This window comes from Vespula pensylvanica, chromosome 2 (genome assembly GCF_014466175.1).
Source record: "Vespula pensylvanica isolate Volc-1 chromosome 2, ASM1446617v1, whole genome shotgun sequence".
Lineage (NCBI taxonomy): Eukaryota > Metazoa > Arthropoda > Insecta > Hymenoptera > Vespidae > Vespula > Vespula pensylvanica.
In genome coordinates this window covers 1962968-1975596 of record NC_057686.1, presented here as the reverse complement: position 1 = coordinate 1975596, position 12629 = coordinate 1962968, and the positions used below count along the sequence as shown (strand labels likewise).

The 12629-nt window shown below is 28.0% G+C and overlaps 3 protein-coding genes across 10 annotated transcripts; 1 reads left to right on the top strand and 2 right to left on the bottom strand.

Moving 5' to 3' along the window:
• Nucleotides 1–2998: 2998 nt before the first annotated feature.
• LOC122637853 (rhythmically expressed gene 5 protein) lies at nt 2999–6710 on the bottom strand. Of its 2 annotated transcripts, none has more exons than XM_043830325.1 (4): nt 6591–6710; nt 4303–4474; nt 4031–4123; nt 2999–3525 (listed from the first exon to the last, which is right to left on the bottom strand). In XM_043830325.1, exons 1-4 carry the CDS (start codon nt 6624–6626, stop codon nt 3125–3127), a joined length of 702 nt encoding a protein of 233 aa, XP_043686260.1. In that variant the 5' UTR covers nt 6627–6710; the 3' UTR covers nt 2999–3124. The 2 variants fall into 2 exon arrangements, with proteins under 2 accessions (XP_043686260.1, XP_043686258.1); XM_043830323.1 differs by lacking the exon at nt 6591–6710 and adding an exon at nt 5453–5606.
• An 877-nt stretch (nt 6711–7587) lies between these two features.
• LOC122637855 (eukaryotic translation initiation factor 4E type 3-like) lies at nt 7588–10315 on the bottom strand. Of its 5 annotated transcripts, XM_043830327.1 has the most exons (7): nt 10190–10315; nt 9898–10110; nt 9165–9285; nt 8890–8997; nt 8679–8819; nt 8503–8602; nt 7588–8401 (listed from the first exon to the last, which is right to left on the bottom strand). In XM_043830327.1, exons 2-7 carry the CDS (start codon nt 10089–10091, stop codon nt 8367–8369), a joined length of 699 nt encoding a protein of 232 aa, XP_043686262.1. In that variant the 5' UTR covers nt 10092–10110; nt 10190–10315; the 3' UTR covers nt 7588–8366. The 5 variants fall into 5 exon arrangements, with proteins under 5 accessions (XP_043686262.1, XP_043686261.1, XP_043686263.1 ...); XM_043830326.1 differs by having other exon boundaries at nt 9898–10270; XM_043830328.1 differs by having other exon boundaries at nt 8697–8819; nt 9898–10266.
• A 426-nt stretch (nt 10316–10741) lies between these two features.
• Nucleotides 10742–11855, top strand: LOC122637856 (putative glutathione-specific gamma-glutamylcyclotransferase 2). Of its 3 annotated transcripts, XM_043830334.1 has the most exons (4): nt 10742–10903; nt 11008–11221; nt 11330–11453; nt 11538–11855. In XM_043830334.1, the coding sequence occupies exons 2-4, from the start codon at nt 11087–11089 to the stop codon at nt 11837–11839; spliced, it is 561 nt and encodes a 186-aa protein (XP_043686269.1). In that variant the 5' UTR covers nt 10742–10903; nt 11008–11086; the 3' UTR covers nt 11840–11855. The 3 variants fall into 3 exon arrangements, with proteins under 3 accessions (XP_043686269.1, XP_043686267.1, XP_043686268.1); XM_043830332.1 differs by having other exon boundaries at nt 11330–11855; XM_043830333.1 differs by having other exon boundaries at nt 10743–10903; nt 11005–11221; nt 11330–11855.
• The last annotated feature ends 774 nt before the right edge of the window (nt 11856–12629 follow it).

The following is a 12629-nucleotide window of genomic DNA, read 5'->3' as shown; positions in this document are numbered from 1 at the left end:
TTCGAAGCAAGACTGAACTATTAATTGTCAAAGTCGGTCAAAGACCCGATTTTGTTGTTGTCACGGGTGGGAGAGAATCCCCACTACACCACTTAATTCTAAGACAAAACAAATCGTATAGAATATTGAAAGAATGAGTGATAGAATAATTGACTTACATTAACTCTTCTCTATTACTTACTGAGAACGCGTACTGCGAGAACTGCGACGTGTACTCGTCGAAATTCGAAGCAAGACTGAACTATTAATTGTCAAAGTCGGTCAAAGACCCGATTTTGATGTTGTCACGGGTGGGAGAGTATCCCCACTACACCACTTAATTCTAAGACAAAACAAATCGTATAGAATATTGAAAGAATGAGTGATAGAATAATTGACTTACATTAACTCTTCTCTATTACTTGCGGAGAACGCGTACTGCGAGAACTGCGACGTGTACTCGTCGAAATTCGAAGCAAGACTGAACTTTTAATTGTCAAAGTCGGTCAAAGATCCGATATTGTTGTCATCACATGTCATACAGAATCGCCATTTCCAAATTTAAGTATAAAATGATATAAATTTTATAAAATAGTAAGGAAATACGTGATATGTAAATATACTTGCTTTAACTCTTCGTTGATTCTTGCAGAAAAACATCCTGAAGAAACTTCGATGTTGATCCATCGGAATACAATAACAGACTGATCTAATAACTTTTAACGTCAATGAAAAGTTCGGTTTTGTTGACGTCATATGTGTTCAAAATTTGGTATTGGTATTTTTAGTTAAAAATATTCTCTGTTCGTCGTTTATAATGTAATAATGTTTAAACGAACCTACAATTATACAAATATAAATTTTATGCACTTTTTATACATTATATATTATTTAAACAATTATAAAATTACCGAAAATATTAATTTTATAGTTTTCACGTTTAGAAAGAGAGATATACGATGTTTACTCGTCGAAATGCAAACGGAAACTAACTCGATTATAGTCAAAGTCATTAAAATGTTCGTTTGTGTTGATTATCAACTTTTAACTCTATTTAAATATTAATTTAATTCTATTTTATACTTAACGCGTGTTTCAAGTTGTAGAATGTTTAAACAAATGTGCTATTATTTAAATATTAAGTAATTTTACTTTGCGCATGTTAGGATTGTTTAAATAATTATAAAATAATCGAAAGTATGATATATTTAAGCTTATTCATTTGGAAAGAGAATTCTTCGATGTTAACTCGTTGGAATGCAAGAGATAACTAACTGGATAACTGTATTGAAATATTAAATTAAAATTATTTTATATTTAACATGTATTACAAACCGTGAAATGTTTAAAGAAATACACTATTGTTTAAATATTTACTTATTTTACTCCGTGTACATTATATATTGATCAAATATTAATTATACATTGTTTATTTAATATATTGTACATTATTGAATAAATATATATTTAAATAATCATATATCATGTAAAATGCACATAATTTATACAGTATTTAATTATATTTGTATTTCTTATTCTATTGCTTCTTCGTATTATTATTCTTGTTATTATATTTTGATATTAAATATTATTATTACATATATAATATTATTATGCAATAATAATATATAATAGTAATAGTAGTAATAGTATTAATAATTATATAATTAAATAAATATATAATAATATAATAGTAATAGTGAAATTACATAAAAATAGTGCTGAAAATTCTACCTCATAGATAATGTGGAAATGAACTTATTTTTCGATTTTTATAAAAATGATGTATATTATATATGTACAAAAAGTATAAATTAGATGATCATATTCATTTACGATAAAATAAAAAAAAAAAAATACGGACGTAGTCCATTCTTTCTCGAACTAACGAATCTAGATCCTTGTTATTCTATTAAACGTTTCTAATAATATTTTTACATTTTTAATATGTACAATAAAAAGGAAAATGGACATTTTTCTAAATTTTAGAATGGCTGTGCATATATTTCCTTATTTTTAACATAGGATCATCATTGGAAGCTGATTAAATTATCTGAATGAATTAATACAATTTCTCCGTGTGTGCATTGGATTCAACTTCAAAGATAAAGATTTAAGCTAGGTTGAATTTTTGGAAAAGTTTTACTTTCGTGCATGAATTATTCTCAAAAAAATATTATTTGTTGACACGATTTTTTTTTCAAAGAAAATGAAGCTCTTTCAATAATTCGAAAAAGACATGTTCTCGCTTAAACCTTCGTCTTTACAATGAAACCTTATTCGTCAAATTCGTTCAAGAATTATATCTGTACTCATTGACATAAACCATTATAAAATCAGAAATGATTAAGTTCAAACTTCGATATCAAGCGCGTACTTCTCAGTCGACTAAATTATCTATGCAGTTAAAATTAGGTGATAATTAAAAAAGAAAATTAGAAAAAAAAAAACAGCACAAGAATTAATATACTTTCTATTTACATATTATTCTTATATATTTTCTATTTACATATTATAAATATATATGTATAAATAGAACATTTCTATGTACATACTCGTATAAAATTGTACGTTATGCTCGTCGTTCCATCATGCAGTACGTATATACGTATACATATAGTACATTGAACAAGATTCGATAATTTTAAAATCATCATCGAATATATCCATTTATTTAATCGATTATTAATCATACGTTATGATGAGTATATAATATTTGTAACATAAGAATCAAGGTGTGGTGTTAAGTAACAAAGAAAAAGAAAACAAATTGAAATGAATGATCAGAAAAGATCAAAAATATTCTTCGCAATTCTTTAATAACGGTGGGACTTCATATTCGTTTTAACGGCGTGTCAATTACTACTTTGATTTTTCATTATTCATGACATGTCCTTCCTTTTTATATTCATCCATCTAGATACATCATAATTTCCAAAAATTCTACAATCAATCAGTCTTCGCGTTCTCTCTCTTTCTCTCTCTCTCTCTCTCTCTCTCTCTCTTTCTCTTTCTCTCTCTCTCTCTCTCTTCCTTTCTCTCTCTTTAACGCGAACGAAGTGATTTCTCCTCGCATATAGAAAAAGAAATGCGAGTTATATTTGTTTTTTACTGAGTACTTTGAAAAAAAAACTCAGGTACTCGTTCAATGATAATCTACGTCATGATCTTCTATTGATATTCGCCTAAGTGTTATATATCTTGGCGAACCTTCGCGACGTCCTTCGTTAGGTGATTCTTTCCTTCGGCCCAATTCACTTACCAATGGTATATCTTTTCGACCATTATTAAGACGTTTATTTCTGTAAGAAGATCTATCAAGATTTCCCTTGATATCATCTATGGATGTTAACAACGGCATAGTGTATTTAATTTCGTCGATATCATCGTCTCTTGGTCGAAATCTCATACGATCATCTGGAACTGGACGTCCATCCGGATAAACACGTGTAACCATTGGTCCAATCAAATATGGACCAACATGAATGTAATCATTCGTTGACACGCTTTCTTCCGTTATACTATTCGTCTCGCTATCATCGTTTCCTGTAAATATCGAACAAATTAGATATACAATGACTTGAATTTTTTGCAACGTTATATACACACGCACGCGATCTTTCCTTTTTTGCAATCTTTTATTACAATTGTAACGATATAAATTGTGGAAGTCCTTGTATGTAATTTTCAAAATCAATTATTCTTTTTGGGAATTTTTTAAAGAAAAAAAACGAAGATGATCGTGAGAAATAAAACGATTGTCGCGTCAGAATATAATATTCGTTTGACAATATAAATTAACAGTAACTCCTCCTCCTCCTCCTCTCGCGGGGCTATGGGTTTCTAGAAGGATATGGAGCACAGAGAAAATGTGAAAGCTACGTTGTACGTTCGATGAGAGTTCTCTTTTCTACTTTCGAGAAAAGTGACCCCGTTTAATTCTCAAGCAGCATCCAATAAATCTCTCGAATAAGGTTACGAATGTATTAAGAAAAATTCAATAATCAGATACTGTAAATTTTTTTCTTTTAATTTTCTTCTTTTCTCGTACCTATCGAAAGTCCATTTGTTGGGAAATAATTTCCTTTGATATCTTGATTAGTCCTAGACGAGATTTTATTTGTTCCTATTAAAGTTCGCCAAACTGTGAACCAATAAATTTAAATCAGTACAATCCAAATGATATATTCAAAATTATTATTATATATATAATAATTTTGTATATTTTATATATATATAATATTTTGTATATATTATATATATAATAATTATGATAATTATATATATATATATATATATATATATATATATATATATGCTTACTTATTTCTCTAGCATCACGTTGATATGGATCCAATTTATCGAGAACATTGTCATCCATATTAGCAAGATTTCGTATGCCAATAATTAAGAAATTCTTACTGCAATCCGGTCTCGATGAATCGGCACAAAATTGCGTCGCTTGCTGACTAAACAATTTATACAAACGACTCATCTGTAATGAATACAAAAATAATTATCGATTATATAGAAAATAACATAGAAATTTTAATTTTTAGAAAACAAAAAGAAAAGAATGCGATTATCGAACGTATTTTTAAATTTCCAACGCGTCTTATACTACATTAGAGAATCTAATTTGTCCCTTCGATAATTCCGGAAATTGGGAGAAAGCGGGGATGAGCACGACAATCGAATCGAATAGAAAATAATTAGCGCGGAAAGACAATGATAATACAGATATATACTTCGTTGTTCTTTTACATTTACCTAACGTAAAACCTATTGAAAATTAGTATATGTATATATAATATATTACAGTTATATATAATTATAATATATAATATTACAGTTATATATAAGTACAATATATATATGTGTGTGTGTGTATATATATGTAATGATATTTATACGAATGCTTAATAAAGAATTAGACCTTGAAATCTAAAGAAAATACGAGGACGGTCGACATTAAGATTTATGTTGATTATCGAAGTTCTGTGTATATATATACGTGTGTATACATAGTAGAAAGATATTTAGTACTAGGTCGAGTGTACGAGCTTGAACTTCGACTGGAAAACGTTAATCACGTCGTACATATCGCATACTTTTGCCGATATAATACCGATATATATATATATATATATATATATATATATATATATATATATACACACATATAATACAGAATATTTGAATAATTATTTATAAAATATTACATTTATCGAAAACGAATTAAGAAAAGAATATCCTCGATGACGTACAGTGAAAGCGTAAGGTAATTGAAATAAATTCATTCGAATGTTTACAAAATCTTTCTTATCTAATGAAAAGTTATTTGTTTTATTCCGTGTAATATATCATAAAATGTAATATACATATATATATATATATATATATATATATATATATACATACTTGATAATCTGGATTAGACACGTTTATATATTTCCAACATTATCTTACTTACTTTTTCCTCTCTCGAAAGAAATTCCCACATAGGTATAGCTGATCCAATGACTCGCATCGTCACAAAAGAAATGAGAAAAATGGTGGTAAAGATCGTTAGACTCTTCATCTCGTTTTCTTTTCTTTTTTTTTTTTTTTTTAATATATAATATAATGTGTTATACGTTATAAGTTAATATATAAACGAATGTATGTGAGTATATGTATATCTCGCTCGAGGATTAATATATATATATGTCTTTCAAAATTTTTGAAAAACGTAAGTAAAGCCACGAAATTAATTATCTATATATATATATATATGTGCATGATGCATGCATGCATATGTGTGTGTGTATATGTATATATATATATATTTTTTGTTAAGGCACAACACTACTTGTATCTTCGTAGATGTATCGGTAGATGTAATTTATAATAAAACGAGAAAAAAAGGGAGAGCTAATTTTTATTCAACACGAATATATACGTTCTCAGCGGCTAATAGGCACAGAACTACGTTCGAATCGTTCAAAACATTTCATTTTATGTTCCACCACAAGTTGTTGTTTCGCGGTGCTCTCACTTCCTCCCACTACACAACAGTGGCGCTGCTGACGCTTCGTCTCACTAGATGGCAGTTGGCGCTGTATCGTCGTCGCTTATTCAATGGTGTGTGTGTGTGTGTGTATATATATATATCGGATTCCGGATAATACAAAGTAATATATTTACACATTTTCTTACATATATATATATCTTATAATTTGTAAACACACGTATTGTAAAAGAAAGTTGTTTTACATTCACGTCGTTCATTGTATATAACAAACAATTAACCTACACGATTCTTAATTTCACTTTCGTTTACATGTATATTTGTATAAATATATTTATGTACTTTGGTCGTTTATAATTTCGTTTTATTTTTTTTCGACAGTTATAAATCGTTAAAAAAAAAAAAAAAAAAAAAGAGGAAAAAGGAAACAGAATCCTTTCGCTGATACATTTGCAAATACGCAATGGATAGAAATTAAAATTGATAACGACTTTAACCTGCAATATTTCGACGCGTGTATGTTAATCAGTTATGTGCTGTTGGGAAAAAACAGACTTCATCGAACATAGTAGACGTCAAAAAATGTTGGTTTCTCTCGTACCTTGAAATACCGGAGACGCTTCCGTGAGAGCATCATATTCTTATAATGCCTCAGGTCACTGTTCGATGACGTTACCGCGGAACTATATGTATATATATATATATATATATATATATATATACATAGATATATGTGGGTGTCGCGTAGATTTCTTTCATAATTTTTTGTAGATTTTCTTATTTCAAAGATGACTTAATAACGCTAGAATAAAAAAGAACATTTTTTGTTATATGGTTTCCATGAAAATAATCTATATAACTAAGTAACTATATATTTAGGTATATTATTAATACTTTAATATTTATCAGGCTTAATATAGAACAAATAATAAGGTAATATATTTTCGAAAACTTATTATAATAGTACCGACCGAGTATATTACTTAACATCACATTTTCGTTCGACGATAGAAATATATAAATAATTGTCACTCGTAAGGATAATTTTTGTATCGTTTAACATTGTTAATTAGCGAGAAAAGAATAAATCAACGTTATTTAAGACTATCAATATGCGAACAAATTTTAATGTTGGTTCATGGATCCTGTAGGTATATCTGTCATCGGTTTCCAAATACATACCTAAAGGCTTAGTAAATCTTTAATGGTGTCATAAATAAAACACATGCTAATTTCACTACTGGCGCCAAACCGACCGCTATCAGACTCTCCTCATCCATACCTTTCGGATATTTATCGAAATCTGCATGCTCGTTTTAGTCCGAATACTAAATTGAATAATAATGAGAGAGATAGAACGTGTAACGGAATTTATCTTCTTTTTTATTTTTCTTTTTCTTTTTTTATTTCTTTTTTATGGTGGTAGGTAAAATCCCTAATAAAATGACTTTCTTTCTTATATTTGATCTACAAAGTCATTAGATAAAAATTATTTTTGATAGGTCATTAATCTCTATAAAAAACATATAAATAAATTTGTAGATTGAATTAAAGATTAGAGATCTGCGTATATTACGATCGTTTTCTTTTTTTCCCTTTTTCTTGAAAATAGAAGAAGCTTCGATGACATCAATCTCGAAAGAATGCGCGACGAATACATTAAAAACGATTTAGATGTAATTTAATGATCTCGGAATTCCTACATAAATGTGTTTTCATTTTAAAACATTTCGTTGTTGACGTCAATGGAAATAACATTTTTGACTACCAATATCATATTAATTGATTGACATTACTACGATCGTATGAAACGAGATTTTGTTGAGATATGGTTAAAATTAAATTTAAGATAAAAGCAATATTTACGTTTATAAAAATATACTTTGTTTATGTATCTGTATATAAAAAATTTCTGTTAGTCAAATAAAAAATTATTTATAGTTCACGTTCAGCTCATGACGATAGTCATGTACTGCCTCTACACATTAGAACAGAGCTCATATATCATTATTCTCATATAACATAAACATATACACATAATTAGATAAATTGCAGATATATAAAAATATATTTGTTATTGTATGGTGCAATAAGCGAATATAACATTTAGGTTTAATTTTAACATACACAATATGTGGTGTAAGCAATGTTTAAAAATTACTTATGCGTGTATCATTCATAAATATTAAAGTTAAAAAGATTCAGTAATTTTGTTTTGGCTTTACAGTTATGGAAGACTTTGATAGAATTTTATCTAATTATATTTCATATTACATTATTATTATTATTAATATTATTATTATTATTAGGATTATATTTCTTTCAAGTAGAATTATATATTTAACCAAACAGTTTCTTTTCTTCTTTCTGTATGTCATTAACATCGACCATACGCATGATGGGATTGATGAGCTAAAATATTTATATATTCGTTTTTTTAAACAAAATTAATATACATATTAATAATAATAGATTAAAAAAAAAAGAAAAATGCTTGTATTTCGAAAAGTTACCTTTATAAAATTCAGTAAGAAAATTTACTTCTGGTAGAAGGACGTGAACCCTTTGTAGAATCGTAGCTTTAGACGCCAAGGCAGCATTTACATTCCAAATCTGAAAGAAAATAATATTTAATATTATGATTTGCAATAAGAAATAAATATATCCTAATGCGTTAATATATAATTACAAAAGAAAATAGAAATACTTGTATCAGATCTTCTCTATCCCTGATAGAGACCGTTACACCGCAGACTTCATCGCCTTCGGCCACGCATTCAGCAAATTGCTCTCCAATCGCTGCAAGTACTACTTCCTGCCAAATTTTTGCCTAGAAAATATTAGAAAATTAATGGTAAAATAAAAGAGTTAAATACACCATGAAGAGTTCCATCTCTTACAGTGTCAATCTTATGACATTTTAATCTCCATGTTCCGCCTTTTTGATTGATAGGTTCTTCCCATATAGGATATCTACCATCTCTCATCAGATGGTAACTATATCTAACCTGTGAATACGATATTACCTAATGCTTTTTTATCAAAACAAAACCAAAAATATTATTTCTTATAAAATTTGTAATGACTTTTACAAAAAATAACCTTTTGTATTATATTATTTTGGCCTATGATAACAATCTAAGTCAATTTGTTTACTTGTTCAAAAAAACAATACCTGTATTTCAGCAGCATTTGGTATGTTATTGAAGACTGCCCAAAAGCTTTGTACAGTATTCACAGTATAAATCTTCTTTAAATTGGCTTTATATTCTTCGGCAGTTGTACCAGAAATAGCTCTGTTAATTTCATCAATTTTTTTTTTTAAACTTCTTTTGCACTTTTTTCATGTTATTGCGATATCAATCAATGTTTCGAGCCAAATATTGTTCAATAACATGGTCTTTTAAATTATGTAAATAATAAAAAAGACGTATTAAATAAATGTAAAATAAGATCAAATATTTAAAAGATAATTAATTGGTCATATTAGGACATAAATATTATTTTCAAAGTGTGTATCACTTTTTCTAATCATCTATTGCAAGTTTGGAAAAATATATGATATACATAATCTTATATGATCTTGAAAAACTCATTGTATTTTAATATTGTTATTACTAAAAATGTATAAGATCATTTATTATTTGACGAATATATTGATTTTGTATAAAATATTGTCACGATGATGATATTTAATGATTTATAGCCTTTTTTATCCAGAATTCTAGATGAAAATTGTATAGTGCTGTTTTGACATTTTTTTTTTTTTTTTTTCAATAGATAAAACGAATGAACAATATAATCATCAAGAGAAATATGTAGAAGAATAAATACCGAATGCATAAATGCTACACACACAAATGATACATGCATATTAAAAGAACGAAAATTAATTATTGTCCTCTCACTTGTCCAACCAAAATGTCCAGGAAGATTGTAAAGGTAGTCCGGTGTTGTCATGCTCTTCTATCGCTTCAACGGTTTTGCTAGAGAATACCGGTGATTTCGACAAGTCCGATTCGGAATCGTCATCTTTCGATTCACATTGTACCGCGGCCATCTTCGAAACGCGATGTGCACTTGATTTTATTTCAGAAATCATATGACGATTCTCGCCGCTTCTGCGATAGAAAGAGAGAGAGAGAAAAAAAAGAAAGGGTTGTATAACTGAACGAAAAAAAGAAAAAAGAAAACATTTACGATCAATGTATAAAAGACGTTAGATCGATCGACTGCATCGACGTAAATGCGATAAACCATAACACTGTAATTACTGTGAATAGACTCCTAGAGCTTTGAGCGACCTCTTGCTAATTATCTTCCTAATCTTTCTTTTTTTAAATAATATACGTTACAATAAATATACAAATATATATATGTATTTATAAATAAATAAATATATATATATTTATATTTATACGATATTATTCAATATAATAATAGGTATTATCTCATGTTATCTCATCTCTCACGTTTAATTATTATTCTTTAAAAAATGTTATTTTCGACCGAGTATACATAATGGTAAAACCTAATCATAATTGCATCGTATAATTACCTTTATCTTAAACATTTACTCTTTTATTCACTCTTTATATAACCCGTAATTTTTAATATAAAATACTTTATTTATATTATGAATATTCGCAAAAATATGACAATATCGTAAGGTCAATTTTCTGATCATTTATATACATATTTAAGAATGCGCAGTTGTTATTGCGCGGTGTATTGTCGAAATAAAAGTTTACGTATATATACGTACTGTACCAATGATGTGTCTGTAGTAATGATGAAAAAATGTGGCGGTGGGGAGAGGATTTATGTAGGTACAGACACGGTCTTTTATTTGCACGATTATCAAGTTTGAATGCTTATCCGATGATCATGATAAAAGTTTGCGTTCTTTTGCTCGTGCGTATATAAAACGTATATAAAACTCTTTATATATCATACATTCTTGACATATGAAGCCGAATAGTTTAGATCACAAATTGAATAATTTATCTTTTTAGTAGATTCTCTAAGAAAATAGAGTGGAATATTTAAATAGAAAATCTAAATCCAAATATATAAAGGTTCTTTCAACAAACAAACATGTGGGTATTTGGTTATGGATCTCTTATATGGAAAGTTGATTTTCCTTATGAAAAACGAATCATTGGTTATATTAAAGGGTATGTGAGACGATTTTATCAAAAAAGTACAGATCACAGAGGAACACCCACTAAGGTGCGTTCAAAAATGAAAATATAATTGCTTTGTGAAAAATTCTTAAATTTTTGTATTGCTTTTAATCTGTACTTTAAATTTTGAGTTGTATTATACCTAAACTTTTAGCCTGGTCGTGTTGTTACGTTGCTTCCATCTGAGAATCCAAACGACGAAGTATGGGGTCTTGCTTATAAAATATCCATTGAAAATGTAAATAACGTCGTTGCACATTTAGACTTCAGAGAAAAAGGTGGCTATGAAAGGAATATCGTCCTCTTTTATCCTTATGCTAATCTTAGCGACATTGATAAGAAACCTTCTTGTACTTCCTTAGATAGCATTGTAGATATAAATAATGCAATGATGATACCAGTTAAAGAAAAAGATCCATTCTATCTAACGATTTACATAGGAAGCAAAGATAATCCTAATTACGCCGGTGTTGAAGATATCGAAACAATAGCAAAATATATATTTACAGCGCATGGTTCTAGTGGATCTAACAAAGAATATCTTTATAAATTAGCGTCCGTTGTACGTGCATTAATTCCCAACGCAAACGACGAATATTTGTTTTTGTTAGAGAAAGCTGTGAGAAAATTAGAGAAAGATTCAGAAAAAGAAATAAATGAATAAAATGAATATATATATATATATATAAAACACTTATTTATAACATATAAAGTTTATTTAATTCTATGATAAAAAGTATATGATAAAATGATTTGAAATAATTTAAAAAATGAAATTTTTTAATTTTCTCATTCATTGTGATAGAAAAAAAAAAATATTCTTGTATATTATTTCTCGTAAAACGTATTAAGAGTATTAAACTGTATCCATTATATGGTACATAATTTTGAAAACATAATTTCGACCGATGTATATTTTATTTTGTGTTTTGAGTTTTGTCCTAATTCGTATTCCCGCGTTATGCGTCACGTGCGTGATGTAATATACATATTTACTGAACAATGATATCGTTGATTGAAACTAGTCGAATCCGAATATCTGTACGCTTAAACTCTTTTGTATTACTATATCTATTTAATATAAAATATTTAGTTGCATGTGAGAAGTACAGGACAACGATAGATCCAAAATAAGAAAAAGAATTCGTATAAACATATGCCTTATGTGACCTTGTTTTTGAGTTACAGTTTGTTTTGTATTTTAATAGCTGCTTATCTACCTTCAGAGAAATTCCTCAAAGTAACGACCTACAGCTTCGATACAAGCGTGACACGTTGAAAATGTTTCAATTCACACTGTTAACTGAAGTTTTGTAAACTACCGATTTTAAATATCTTCATAGATAAAAATCAAGCGGATTCAACAAATTTTACAAGACAACAGACTGTTGTAATTCAAAAATAAAATTACATTGGGCATATATTTATACATGAATTTTTTTATTTATTTTAGT